Raw genomic sequence first — 15899 nt, forward strand, 5'->3', positions numbered from 1 at the left:
GCTCGTATAGCTGTGGGTCACCACCCACAGCCTATACGAGCGTGCAGTTTGATGGCCGCGATGGTCTTGACCATCGCGACCATCGAAACTGCGAGCCGGAGCCTGCGGTTGAGGTTTTCAACCGCAAGGCCCGGAGTGATTTTGGCTCTATCAGAGCCAAAATCACTCCCACTGACATCACTAGTGATGTCAGTGGGCCGGCTTCTGACGGTAGGCGTTCCCTTAGGAACGCCCCCGTCAGGGAGGCACACCCCCGGCACGCCCCCCAAAGGGGGGCGTGCTGTCAATCAACATCGACAGCACGCCCCCTTTGATCAGACACAACGAGCGAAGGAAAGTCCTTCGCTCGTCGTGTCTGGCGCATGCGCACAACGGAGCTACCTCCGTCGTGCGCATGCTCAGTGCAGAACATCGACCCACTTGCGAGTGGACAGCCGCTCGCGAGTGGGTCTGAATCAGGCCCATTGTTTTTTTATTAAATTTTAGATGCCCTGACTTAGACCCTTTATTCCCTTGAGCTTCGGCTTTAGTAGATGACGTTGAAAGATTAGCATCGTCATCATTACTGGTGGCAGCAGATGCAGTGACAGTCTTTGGTTGCTCATCTTCACTAAATGGAACTTAAATTTTTTTTTCAATTCGCAATACATGCACGTGAACAAAACAAAGTGCACCAAACAGTACAAACAATACAATTATTTATTTTTTTGATGACGCAGCTGTATTACTGCGTGGACTGGAGCCACAGGGCTTATATATGCACAAAACAGTATAACAATACAATTATTTGTTATTTTTTTTATTGCTCAGCTTATTCCTGCATGGATTGGAGCCACAGAGTTCATATATGCACATGAGCAAAACAAAGTGAACCAAACAGTACAAACAATACAACTATTTAGTTACATTTTTTGATGTTGCAGGCGCAGCTCTATTCAAACTATATGGAGTCACAGGGCTTATATATGCATGTTAATGTCTTACTGATGGAGTCTGGACATTGCACAGCCAATACAGCAGAGTACAGCACAGCATACAGTAGCGTGCACCCCCTATACACTACACATTAACTAAGCAACACAGCCTATACAGTAGAGTAAGGCACAGCAGCATGCATCCCTCTATATACATATACACATTACTAACATAGCACAGCTTATACATCAGAGTACAGCACAGCAGCATGCACCCACCTATATATATTTATACACATTAAACAGCACAGCCTATATAACAGAGTTAAGCGCAGCGTACAGCATGCCTAACAAGGAAATGGCGCCGGGTCCCGTCCGCGGCGCATTACATAGTATCCAAAACCCGTGAGAATCCAAAGCCGCAAGAATGATGTCTTGCCTCAAAGTGGAATTCAAGTCAGGCGGAGAGATCCGAGCCACAGCTCGGATCTACTCGTGCTCCCGATGTTCAAGCGGGTTCGGATTCCAAGGAATCCGAACCACTCATCTCTACTTTATAAATAGCAAAGTCATGGAAAATAGAGAAACCACTCCCACACAGCTTTTTAAAGACCACTTTCAGCAAAGGAATTGGCCAGGCTGTGGTGTAGCAATAATGCTTGCCATAGTCACATTAGCCATTAGGCACTTGGGTCCTTGGATTAGCCATAGGCCTATGTGCAACCCCAACGTGCTAGCCAGGGCTCCAGTGTGAAATCTGTATGAGAAACTTACTTATTATAAAATCTCCCAGTGATGTTATCTCTTACTACTATGTGGCCCATGCACACCAAACGGCAGGTGATTGAGCACCGCAGCAACAGACGGGCAATAAGAAGTAGACTGACAGTATGCATAGATTGTGGGATATATAATGGGGACCATCACAGCAGGGACAATAGAAAATACAATATAAGCAGGAAATAGTTCATATGAGCATAGAAAATGGTGGCAGAAAAGGGGGACATAAAATGAGAGCAGGCATTGAAAGGACAGACACATGAGGCGCAGATAAGAAGGATAATCAAGGAGAAGAAATGAAAGGAACACACACACCATAAATATAAGATATAACATGTTAAAGTGGGAAGGTATAGGATAAAAAGAGTAAAAATCAAGCAATGTCAAGAAAAAGCCAAGTCTCAGGAAGAAAATGTAGATGTTAGGGGTATTTTTATTAAAGTGTGGAGTTGTTGCCCACAGCAACCAATCAGATCCTACTTATAATTTATCTAGAACCTTCTAGAAGATAATAGCTAGAATCTGATTGGTTGCTATGGGTAACAACTCCACTTCTAAAAAAGAAAGAAAAACACAGTTTAGTAAATAAAACCCGAAGAGTTTCAGGTTTTCATTGTTTAGTGAGTGATACTGAGCGCATTGTGGCAGAATGAATTGGGAACCTTGGATCAGATATAGTACCAGGACTCAGCATCTTTAGATCAGGCATTAGTATCATGCTAAACTGATGTACGTATGTGGCATATTTCTTATTTTGCAGAAATACACAGGTGTTGCTCTATGTATGACAGGTGCATAGGTGGGATACATTTCTCTAAATGCTGGGACAACAAAGAACATTTATACCCCTTTCACACTGCCAAAATAACCTGGGTTATTGTCAGGTCAACCTGGGTCATGGCTCAGTGTGAAAGGGTAGCGACCAGGCCTGGTCACAGAAAAAACCTGGATCACAGTGCAGTGTGAAAAGTCTGACCCGGGTTATGCCTAAACTGTGCTGATTGGCGGCCGTGGAGCAGTCACCACCCACTTTTTATGACCTCACAAGTTTAGCAGGGCAGACCAGGGTTCGGTGTGAACGGGGCCTACCCGGTAATAACCCAGGTCGAAGGTGCAATGTAAGTGGGTCTGACCTGAGCTTCACCCAGGACTGACCCATGTTCAAAATCCTGGGTCGGACCCCTCTGCAGTGTCACCCGATGCGGGAAGGGACGCTGTGCGCACGTCGCAGCTGAAAAGGGGGTATGGCCATGCGGGGAGGGCGTGACCTTTCAATTTGAATCCCTGTGCCTATTACTTGAGGGGTAAGGGGGAGGGGGGGTGCAGGAAGTCCCTGTGTGCAGTGCAGCACCAGGCTCCTGTCAGAGAGGGGGAGTCTGCACCTTGGTGTCAACCCCCTTGTGACGCCGTTGGTCGGACCCGTTTCCAAACCACAAGAAAAAAAATGTTTATCTCTGAATGGCAGCAGGGCCACATTTACCATATAAGCACACTATAGAAAGAGGAACCTATTACCAAGACCCACTGTGTACCTGTCAGAAAATTGATTATACAGTAATATTTAGAGGGCTTGATTGAATTTATTTTTTTGTTCCTAAGGGGCCTATTCATGATGTTAATTATCGTGGTCCGAATGGACCTCAATAATTAACATTCTGACTCGCCTCGGCTACCAGAGGAATTCATCATTGCTCCGGGCGGTGACAGCTGATGCGATATCAGCTGTCCCCTCTAGCCGCTTTACAGCGCCTTTTCGGAGCATTGAATCTTTTCCCTGCTCCTATCGGAGCAGTGACGGGACTGCACATGTGCGACCTACAGGTCACGCATGCGCACAAGAGCCCCAATGTCCGTTGGAAGGAGCTGGACAGGGGAGGAGGGATCCAAAATGATCCCTCATCGCAACCCGGACCTCCTTCCCATAGATGGCGAAGGCTCCCGCAGTCAAGCTCCAAAAATATTATATTTTCGGAGCTTGATGAATTCTGTCCCCATACTAGTGTAAGGAAACAGCGGCCATTCCACAAGAGGAAGGTAAGTAGGAGATATCTGTGATATCTCCTGCTTTTACCTTCTGGATGAATAAATTTTACAATTGCAGGTGAAATTGCGCATTTTCACGTGCTTTTGTAAAAATTGAGTGATGATGAATAGACCCCTTAGTCTTTACAAGTAAAGGAGTTATGGGACTTGAATTGCATGGTATAAAACATGAGCCCTAATTACCAATTAAAATCTTACGGACATGCGCAATTCAGAAAGGCGTTTTTTAATGCATGCACAATATTAGTCAGATAAAAGATTGTTGGACTGGAACTGCACAATTACAATACACACACACTTCAACCAGCTTCAATCCAACACACTGAGTGAAAACTTTCCATTATCAATGAAGGGACCATCTACATTTCATTCTAAATGACTGATTGCACAGCCCAACAAAAAAATATAGTTTAGCTGCCAAGGATATTTTAATTTATTTAGGGTGGGGGTTGGTGAATTAAAAAATTAAAGTATTTTTTTTTCAAATTGGCTTTTGATCTCTAGCTCTTGCAATAATGGATACCCTCAAGTAATAGGGATGACACCAAGGTGTAGACTCCCCCTCAGCGACAGAAGCTGGGTGCTGCACTGTATAATTGAGTGCAGCTCTTGGCTCCTGACACTGTGAGGGAGACGGCCGGAACTGGACACTGGGCAGTCCGCACCGCCGGCACCCCTCTGCCCCCCAGTACTAAGGGGATCACAAGGGTTCGCCCATGAGGCCACACCCCCTTCCACATGACCACGCCCCTGCCCACAAGGCCACAACCCTTTTCGGTGGTGCGCAGTGCAGCCAGGTACACAACATCCCTCCCCGCCCCGGATGACACCGCGGGGAGGGACGACACTGCCCCTCTGTATATGAGTGATGGGCCACCCAACCAGCAGATAGTTGACTGTTGTCTATGTGTGTTTCTCGTTTCTCATCCATGTATTTAAAAAAATTAGAGGCAATCTTACAAACCTGGGGGCAGATGTATGAAGCTCTGGAAAGTGATAAAGTGCAGAGTGATAAATGACCAGCCACTCAGCTCTCAACCATGGGGTTACAGACTGTGTTTGAAAAATAAAACCCTTAAATGGTGTTGCGCTAATGTTCATACATATATAAAAAAAACTTGACATGTCAGAAATAAAGAACCAAGATGCCAATCTAGTATCTATTCAAAAATTATTTATAATTTTTTATATATATATATATATATATATATATATATATACACACACACACACAAAAGAAAACTGCGGAACTCCAAGACTGATAGTCAAAAACAACGTGTATTGAAGATATGTGTAACATACACCAACGTTTCAAAGCCTCCAGGCTTCTTTGTCAAGGTCAATCCACATAACATACATGAAATAATAAATTTTCTTACCTTAAATAGGCAAACGCTGAAGCTGAACTGCTGCAGACCGGGGAGGAAGGGCGCACCACGTGTCTCCGGGCGTCCCCAGATGACGTCATCACGGCGCTGCCGGGTTGTCAAGGCAACCGGCATAATGCCGGAAATAGTCTCCCCGGTCTGCAAAAGCAGAGCCAGGATACAAGATAGTAATGCAAATACATGTAATGTATAAACGCTAGTTATTCAAAGACAAAATAAAAAGTACTGTTGCAAATTACATCTGAAGAATATAGGCTACTTATTAGCACCACACCACATTCTGCAATGGATCGATAAGATGGATTGCAATCAGATTACAGGAAACGTGTGAGATAACGCAAACCAAATAAAACAAACACACTATTCACCAATTCATGAGAGATCGTAATACAAGCAGGTCTAAACCTGCATGCCAAAAGGATAATGCTGGAATGAATTAATGCATGTCTATACTACAGTGGGGATAATGAAACTACTAAACAGGCATCACAGTTTCAACGAATTCCAATTAATTTTTTCATTTAATCCTAAGGGAGCAATGGTGTCCAATTGATAGATCCATCTAGTCTCTAGTGACAAGAGCCTTCCCGCTCGGTCGCCGCCACGCATAGAAGCCGGGACATGGTCAATAACCATGTGTTTTAATGAGGCTAGTGAGTGACCAAATGTTAGGAAGTGTCGTGCCACTGGTTGATCCGAAGATTTCCTTAATAAAGCTGATTTAATTGAAGAGCGATGGACAGCCATCCGCTCTCTTACTGTGCGTGTAGTTTGCCCTACGTAATATAATCCACATGGGCACATGATAATGTACACGATAAAGGATGATAAGCAATTCAAGACATATTTGATATTATATCGTTTGTCTTGATGCGGATGTTTAAAAGAATCGCCAGTAACCATGTGGGAACAGGTGGTACAATGAAGACACTTGTAGCATCCCGGGGGTCTGTGTAGAAATGATGTTGTTTGGAGATGCGGTGTTAACGTGCGTTCCGTTATATCAGTGTGCACAACAAAGTCTCGAATGCTGCGGCCCCTGGTGTAGCATGCCATCGGTACTTTATTCCTCAGGCTAGGAAGATCCTTGTCTGTTTTAATAATTGGCCACAGGGCTTTGGTTGCTCTCTGTACCACTGGACTGCTGGTTTGAAACTGCATTTTCCATGGAATGATGTTTTTCTTGTCTTTGACAACAGGGCTTAATAGCCTATCGCGTGTCATTTTCAGAACCTCATCTTTGGCTTTGTTTAATTGCAATAAATTGTATCCTCTTACGAGGAATTTGTCAATAATTTTATCGATTTCTATGATGGTTTGATTCGAGTCACTCGTAATACGTGCTACCCGCATCATTAGTGATTTGGGTAAGCCGTATTTAAGAGGTTTGGGATGATTGCTACTAGCCAAAAGTAGAGTATTTTTATCTGTGGGCTTACAGTATACCCCCGTGCAGATTTTGCCCCCGATGATTGAAACTTGTACATCAAGATAATTCAACGACTATGAACTGCACTGAAATGTAAACTTGATAGGTGACTCAGCAGCATTGATTTCAGACATGAGATCTACAAATAGCTCCTCACCTCCTGTCCAAAGGACAAAGAGATCATCAATGTAACGTGAAAATAGTAACACATGTTGTAACATAGATGGATTTGAAAAGAACAATTTATTTTCTTCCTGAAACATGTACACGTTAGCATAAGACGGGGCGACATTACTGCCCATAGCGCAACCAGATAGTTGCTGGTAAAAGATACCATTATACATAAAGTAATTTCTGGTTAAAGTTAATTCTAATAACTTCATGAAAAACTCCATGTTGAGGTTAATGGATTGTTGCAATAGAAAGTTGCGCATGGCTTCCAAGCCTCCCATATGTGGTATAGACGTATAAAGACTGCTGATGTCAATGGTGCAGATGAGGGTGTTGTTAGGCACCGAACTGATGGTTTTTAAAAGATTCAGAAAACTGGACGTGTCTTTAATGTACGTAGGTTGTTGTGTCACAATGGGTTGAAGAATGGAATCAAGAAATTAGGAAATGGGTTGATATAAGGAACCTCTAGCTGATATGATCGGTCTGCCGGGCGGTGAAATTAAGTTTTTGTGTATCTTCGGAACCGTGTAAATGATGGGGACCACCGGAAAGTCCTCGCTCAATGCTTTAAGTAATTTTTCCGAAATGTGACCCTCCAATTTGGCTGTGGCCAAAATGGAATCTAACTCTTTCTTATATTGTTGAGTAGGGTCAAACCGCAGACGTTTATAGGTACTCGTATCGGCGAGTTGTCTATCCAGTTCCTGACAATAATCCTCCAGATTTTGTACCACAATAGCTCTGCCTTTGTCCGCTGGGCGGATGATGATGTCACATTTCAGAAATTACTTTATGTATAATGGTATCTTTTACCAGCAACTATCTGGTTGCGCTATGGGCAGTAATGTCGCCCCGTCTTATGCTAACGTGTACATGTTTCAGGAAGAAAATAAATTGTTCTTTTCAAATCCATCTATGTTACAACATGTGTTACTATTTTCACGTTACATTGATGATCTCTTTGTCCTTTGGACAGGAGGTGAGGAGCTATTTGTAGATCTCATGTCTGAAATCAATGCTGCTGAGTCACCTATCAAGTTTACATTTCAGTGCAGTTCATCGTCGTTGAATTATCTTGATGTACAAGTTTCAATCATCGGGGGCAAAATCTGCACGGGGGTATACTGTAAGCCCACAGATAAAAATACTCTACTTTTGGCTAGTAGCAATCATCCCAAACCTCTTAAATACGGCTTACCCAAATCACAAATGATGCGGGTAGCACGTATTACGAGTGACTCGAATCAAACCATCATAGAAATCGATAAAATTATTGACAAATTCCTCGTAAGAGGATACAATTTATTGCAATTAAACAAAGCCAAAGATGAGGTTCTGAAAATGACACGCGATAGGCTATTAAGCCCTGTTGTCAAAGACAAGAAAAACATCATTCCATGGAAAATGCAGTTTCAAACCAGCAGTCCAGTGGTACAGAGAGCAACCAAAGCCCTGTGGCCAATTATTAAAACAGACAAGGATCTTCCTAGCCTGAGGAATAAAGTACCGATGGCATGCTACACCAGGGGCCGCAGCATTCGAGACTTTGTTGTGCACACTGATATAACGGAACGCACGTTAACACCGCATCTCCAAACAACATCATTTCTACACAGACCCCCGGGATGCTACAAGTGTCTTCATTGTACCACCTGTTCCCACATGGTTACTGGCGATTCTTTTAAACATCCGCATCAAGACAAACGATATAATATCAAATATGTCTTGAATTGCTTATCATCCTTTATCGTGTACATTATCATGTGCCCATGTGGATTATATTACGTAGGGCAAACTACACGCACAGTAAGAGAGCGGATGGCTGTCCATCGCTCTTCAATTAAATCAGCTTTATTAAGGAAATCTTCGGATCAACCAGTGGCACGACACTTCCTAACATTTGGTCACTCACTAGCCTCATTAAAACACATGGTTATTGACCATGTCCCGGCTTCTATGCGTGGCGGCGACCGAGCGGGAAGGCTCTTGTCACTAGAGACTAGATGGATCTATCAATTGGACACCATTGCTCCCTTAGGATTAAATGAAAAAATTAATTGGAATTCGTTGAAACTGTGATGCCTGTTTAGTAGTTTCATTATCCCCACTGTAGTATAGACATGCATTAATTCATTCCAGCATTATCCTTTTGGCATGCAGGTTTAGACCTGCTTGTATTACGATCTCTCATGAATTGGTGAATAGTGTGTTTGTTTTATTTGGTTTGCGTTATCTCACACGTTTCCTGTAATCTGATTGCAATCCATCTTATCGATCCATTGCAGAATGTGGTGTGGTGCTAATAAGTAGCCTATATTCTTCAGATGTAATTTGCAACAGTACTTTTTATTTTGTCTTTGAATAACTAGCGTTTATACATTACATGTATTTGCATTACTATCTTGTATCCTGGCTCTGCTTTTGCAGACCGGGGAGACTATTTCCGGCATTATGCCGGTTGCCTTGACAACCCGGCAGCGCCGTGATGACGTCATCTGGGGACGCCCGGAGACACGTGGTGCGCCCTTCCTCCCCGGTCTGCAGCAGTTCAGCTTCAGCGTTTGCCTATTTAAGGTAAGAAAATGTATTATTTCATGTATGTTATGTGGATTGACCTTGACAAAGAAGCCTGGAGGCTTTGAAACGTTGGTGTATGTTACACATATCTTCAATACACGTTGTTTTTGACTATCAGTCTTGGAGTGCCGCAGATTTCTTTTGTGTGTGTTTGTTTAACACTGAAGGCAACCAAGCAGTTGTTGTGAGAAAGGAAGTGCCGGTCCACTTTGTCCTTATATATATATATATATATATATATATATATATATATATATATATATATATATAACAAATAATATAAAATCATGCATAGACAATAGGTCTTAATGAAGAGCAAGAATAAAAAACCTTATGTAAATGTATGAATTACTGACTGGTCAGTATAAAAAGTAAATCAATCTTACTTAAAATATTTATTTCAAGATCACAGTGTGTTTGAAAAATGGCAGTTGGGAGCTGATTAGCTGGTCGTTTATCACTTCCCAGAGCTCCATACATTTGTCCCCTGATGTTATATTTGGAATCGTTCTAATATGGCTGAGTGTTTATCAGTGTTATCATACAGAAATGGTTACCTTTTATTTTAATAAAAGGAAACAATTTTATTGTAGTGAATTATCATATTGTTAATGTGCGAGACCAGAGGATCAGCAACTTACCCCTGATTTCCTGAATTAAGGAAATATAACAAAGAGTATATATGAATTTGTCCCAGAAGGCTATACTGCTAAGGGGCCAGCTACCATTTATACCTTTTTGAGTTCCTGTTGCTGTAGTTTGTTTTCAATTTCTTTTTGCTCTCGCTGAATCTCTCTTTCCTTTGAAGCCAAATCTTCTTTCAGTGCTTTAATTTCCAATATTCTCTGGGTATTTTCTTTATGCAGCTCATCACTGGTTTCTTTCAGCAATTTGCCCCTTTTTTCTAGCTCCTACAGTATGAATGTTGTGTTTACAGTGTGAATATGCCGTATTCATTGCAAGGAAAATGAGTATAACAAACATTCTTAGTAGCCCAGTGCTACTATGTACTACCCTATACGTTACCAAACAGAAGACTAAGCTAGTTAATAATGTTGGATCATTGCATGAGATAAGTATAGATTGTGCATTATTCTTCCTAGTACTTACACCAACTTTGGGGATTCTTTCATATTCACGTTCCAGAAGTCTTTTTTCCTCTCGTAAACTGTTGAAAGATATTACAGAAATGTGTGTGACCATATTTCTCTTTGTTTAAAAAAAGCACCATATCTCCTATAAAAGACAAGTCACCTGAGAAACATAATCCTGAGTGATGTAACTGATAAAAAACCTCAGTGCTTGGACCAAAATGAAGATACAAACCCTTGGGTGGTATTATTGCCATCTCTGGGGCTTTTTTCATTGGTCACATTACTTAGGTCACCAAAGCTAGTAACATTTAGGTTGCCTATCAAAAAGCATAGGGGGTACCCTACTTATATAGCATATTTTGTCTCCATTATCTCTATTTTGTGTAGACACAGATTTCCGCCTCCACACAGTTTTTAGTTGTGTTGAACTTTTCATAACCCAAAAATAAGCAGTGGATCCCTTTAGGAATACCCTCACCATCCAGGGTAATCTTTCACTGGTTGGTGCCTACAGTTTGTTGATCCTGCAATGTTCACAGTGCAGAGTTTGAAAAGAAGCTCCTGCATATGCGGGTTGTCAAAGTGATCTGTCCGGTCGGGTGACAACCTATATCTGGTGATGGGACTATGACAACTTTGTTACATGTGGGCTAGCAGCTTCAGCACCTGCAGTTGTTCCGAGGTGGATCTGCAAAGGTCATGATATAGCTACATCCAGAAATGTGAAAGCTTTTTTTTTTTTTTTTTTTTTAAATTGAGTATGTTTTCCAATTTAACAATACAATATAACTTTGGCCAGTGAGCGTGGCCACGTCTGCTGTGCCTCAGACACAACGGGGACGGATCTTAATAGATCCCTCTGCTGTGGCTGGAAGGTATACAGCAGCCTGCGAAGGTTATCGGGGACTGAACGCCATCTCAGAGTGGCGTTCAGTGACACCATCAAGTTCCAAAAAAAAACTTTAGAACTTGATGAATGGCCCTGACACTTATTTTTTACAAAAATATGTGAAAATGTTAATTTTCACATGCTTTTCTGAAAAGTAAGTGATGATGAATAGGCCCCTTTGTGAGAATAATTTGTATTTCATCATTTTCAACAACCTCACGCACGCCCTTTATCCAGTCCCCTCTTGTCTAGTTAAGGGGTTCTCAGCTCTAATCTACAAGTAATACCGACAGGTCATGTTTTTGGGACGTTTGCCTGGAAACAGTTGGGATAATTACTGACCCAGCAAAAGAGGTTAACTCATCTGTACATGATTAAATAATTCCTGAACTGCAGTACAGAAGATTTCGGGTTAAAACCACTGGTGTAGATCTTAAATGGCATTGCTGACATAAAATATATCACAAGACTGCCGTTCAACTTTGTCTTAGCAAGGCTAAATGGGTAGACTGCTGTGAGCTTGTACTGCATCTTCCAGGGACCAACATCCTGTTTCCTATTTGTTCCATCTTGCATATTGGCTGTGATCGCTAACATTCCTCATGAAATCTCTCTTCCAGAGCTGTTCTCCTCAGAGAATATATGGGTGCAGAATCACATGATTTTTCCTCCTGTGAGTGTCAGCATCAGTGTGATGTGCAGATGCCATTATAGGTTCCGTGACCTCTGTTTCCTCTGGCAGTAAAGAATGATGTCAATTTCTGCCCTGAGCTCCTAATGGTCTGCAGCAATTGTTGGAATTTCTGCCCACAGTTTACCTCTTAAATCATGTAAGCAACCAGAACGGGAGCTTTCCACCTACGTGCATATAATTATCTTTTATTGAAAATCACACGCTTACTCAGCTGTTAATTGAGAGTATAGTACTGGAAGCAACATGCAATGATATGGAACAGAAGGCAAAGATGGCCCTTGACAAATGAGTTCACTTAAGCTGGCCACACACATAGCGATATTTTACCCGATCTGGCCGATTCAGACGCATTGGAACGACAGATCATGTAAAATATGTCCAAATCCTGAGTAAATCGAGAGTCCCCACTAACGATCACGATGCTATGCGCGTCCCCGCTGGTCACACATCGCATCGTCATATCTGCAGTGCAGTAGGGCAGATCTGACAATCTAGGAGGCGATGCACTGTGAAAGTCTGGATGCAGGAGAGATCGTATGAAGATTGGACACCAAATTGTGTGGAGATCATGTGCAGAGCTGCCGGGGAGAGTTTCAAGGGAAATCGTACACATCGGCTGATCGTGTGCAGGTCAACATGTGTGTGGCCAGCTTAAGGAGTGGTAGAAACACTTGATAGTTAAAGCAGTGGAATAACAATTGTAGCAGTTTGTGGGAGCAGTCACTGTGTTTAAACTTGGCTCCTGGCACTTGGTGTATACAGACACTGTGCTAGATTTTGGCTCCAGACCAGGGCCGTAACTAGGATTTTTGTCACCCGGGACAAGGTCATAATTTGGAACCCTCCCCCCAAAAAATAAAACATAGAGGATGAAAAAGGTGTATGGTTTTGTGACACAGTAATGCCCCTTATAACACAGTATGCTACACATTAATGACCCTTATAACACAATGCCACACAGTAATGTCCCTTTTAGCACATTCTGCCACAGTAATGCCCCTTACAACACATTCTGCCACAGTAATGCCCCTTATACATTAAGCCACAGTAATGCCCCTTATACATTTATGCCACAGTAATGCCCGATATACATTATGCCAGAGTAAGGCCCCCTTTACATTATGCCATAGTAAGGCTCCTTACACATTAAGCCACAGTAAGGCCCCATCTCCCTTCTCTTACCTGCCAGGGCCGTGCAGTGGGTGAGCTTGGGGTGGCGCGGGATGGGAATACATGAGAAAAGTGGTCATACACACAGGGCATAACCAGGTATTTGAAGCAGGCTTGCCTACCCTCCCGATTTGGCCGTGAGCATCTCGAATAACGGGGGCCCCCCGGAAAGGCAGGCAAGCCTCCCAGCAGCCCCCATCCCCCCTGCACTAATGATAAATACCCCTGCAGCGGGGGGGGGTGACGCGATTCGCGCTGAGCCGAGTCATCGTTGGCCCGCCCCACTGCTTCACAATGTCTTTCATTTTGGCATTGTGAAGAGACAGGGCCACGATGACGCAATCATGCAGCACCGCCCCCAATACAATGTCATTGTCCGGCCACGCCCCCCACTGCATACAGGCATTCAGCTACCTCCCGGAAGGAGGGAGCTGAATGTAATCAAGTATGATTTGAAGGCCCCATAGAAAAGTTTCTAAGGACCCCTATGTACCACCAATGGTGAAAAATGTATATAACACATGTAACTTTGACAAGGGAGATAGGCCTTCCTAGGCTCTCGGCCCCATAGCAGCTGTAGCCCTTGCACCTATGGTAGTTACGCTCATGCATACATATCTACATACCTTGTGTATTATACCCCAACAACTGAGTATAAATGGTTTATAATAGTTATTCTGAAAAGTGCTTTACCATTTGTTGATCTCTTTGAAGTATAGTATGTTTATTGTTACTGTTGCAATAAATGCATTGTAGTGCAGTTATATTCATTTTGCTTTGTGTAGTTGAAATCAGGGGAATGGGTTTGAGAAGACAGATCCCTGTAAAATTATATGGAGGGTCAACAATTCATACCAAAACATAATGAGGTTATTTATGACACTAATAAAAAGTTGTCCCAGATCCACCTAACTTTTCCCAATTAGAGGATGCAAAATTTAGCACATCTGCAGATGCTGCCACTACCACCTTGGATTACAAGTCCCCATGCTTCCCTATAAAAACAGGTGCATTTGTGGAAAGATAGTGGCAGGACATAACCACAGAAATAGCATTTGCACACTTTTTTTTTTTTGCACTTTTGTAAATGATCTTTAGAGACTGCACTTATTTGGATAATTTCCGGTTCTAGCAGTGTTTTGATAGATGATTTCACAGCCTTGGAGGAAAGTAGTGGCATGTTTTATAGGGAATCACTGCACATATAAAAAAAAAAACTAATATAATGTTTGCTGTTTGTCATATAAAAAATCAGAGGCTCATATTATAATCAAATTGATTTAATATCATAAAAGTAAATAAAAAAAACATACTTCTCACAATATATTTCAAAATCATATATAATTATATTAATATAAGCAAAATCAATATGCTCCTTCAGGCACTGATCTAATCACCCCAGTAGTGGTGTTAGTGCTATATCTGTACTCGGCTGGTCGAGTCTAGACTGAATCATTGGGGTGGTTGCTGACTTGTTTACCTGTTATGATTATGTCAGCCAGGGCATTAGCCGGTTCGACTGTGATTGGTTTGCCAGCAGTTTTAATCAGGTGCTGGCTCTTGGGCCTGTGTGGGTTGTTCTGTTCTAGCTGTGTCTCCCACAGATTCCATGTCTTGCCTGGTCCCTGGTTCTAGCTGTTTGCAAGCTTATCTAATAATGATTGCTGGTTTCTTCATCTGTTAAGTATCCTGAATACTTTCTATTTCATATTATTTCTAGCAGATGTACACTGGGGGGAATATACTACTCTGGATAGTCCATGTGTTTTGAAATACCATATCCTGCAGTTTGCTGTATATCTAAAGAAATTACTGCGTTTTGCAATTACTCTCATGTTAATTGAATTATCATTCTGGAATTATTACTATTGCTTAAGAATGTATATATTACTAATGTAGTGAAAATATAACTGCTAGCCCTTTTGTTAGCTACTTAAATAGCTAAATTGAATGCTTGTTTGTGACTATCTTACAGTGATGTTAACTCCAGGAGAGCATTCTGGTAATCACAGTTTAGCACTGCTATTTGTATTATTACATAAATTAGCTTTAGACAGACTTCTTCTGTCTAGGGTGGGAAGCTAAGCAGTAAGAGTTTGGGTTAATTCCTTGATGGGATACCTCCTGAGAATGTAGATGTAGTTCCCTATATGGGTTTTTAGAGTATCACATTCCTATGTCTATATTTTGATACCTGTGCTTCCTGCACTATTACTTTAAGTGCGAAGTCCGAGTACCTACAAACAAGTGTGTGTTCCTGGAAAGGGGGTTGTTATTGGTGAAGGGCACTTTGTTAAGGTTTTGTCAGTGCGTTAATCAGGTATAAGAGTTAGTAGTAATATCCAAATCAATGTTAGGCTGAATATGTAAGCTTAAGGTCGCATTTAAAAGGACTTATAGATAGTGTTAGAGATAGCTACAGTATGTTGTTGGCTTGTAGCGGGACTTGAATAGAATTGAATATAATTATTTCCTCCAGAGTGCGGAGTTTAGGAACCTCTGCAATAGGGTTATGTGTCATTCATGTGTCTAATCTGCCTATGTTATGTTCCCAAGCATACTGCTTCCCAAATTGTACATCTGTGCGCTCAGCACCTACAGTGCATCCGGAAAGTATTCACAGCACTTCACTTTTTCCACATTTTGTTATGTTACAGCCTTATTCCAAAATGGAATAAATTCATTTTTGTCCTCAAAATTCTACACACAATACCCCATAATGACAACGTGTAAAAAGTGAAGTGCTG

At 42.0% G+C, this 15899-nt stretch overlaps 1 protein-coding gene across 4 annotated transcripts in view; it reads right to left on the reverse strand.

The window, feature by feature from the left end:
• Window positions 1-15899, reverse strand: part of CCDC146 (coiled-coil domain containing 146) — a 180058-nt gene that overhangs the window by 60991 nt on the left and 103168 nt on the right. For all 4 annotated transcript variants that reach the window (XM_088468824.1, XM_088468826.1, XM_088468823.1 and 1 more), the window contains 2 exons: window positions 10416-10473; window positions 10040-10216 (listed from right to left, as the gene is read on the reverse strand). In XM_088468824.1, coding sequence (XP_088324950.1) covers window positions 10040-10216; window positions 10416-10473 — 235 coding nt within the window. The remainder of the gene's footprint in view (window positions 1-10039; window positions 10217-10415; window positions 10474-15899) is intronic.

This window comes from Taudactylus pleione, unplaced genomic scaffold (genome assembly GCF_031769625.1).
Source record: "Taudactylus pleione unplaced genomic scaffold, aTauple2 ptg000086l, whole genome shotgun sequence".
NCBI classification, from domain to species: domain Eukaryota; kingdom Metazoa; phylum Chordata; class Amphibia; order Anura; family Myobatrachidae; genus Taudactylus; species Taudactylus pleione.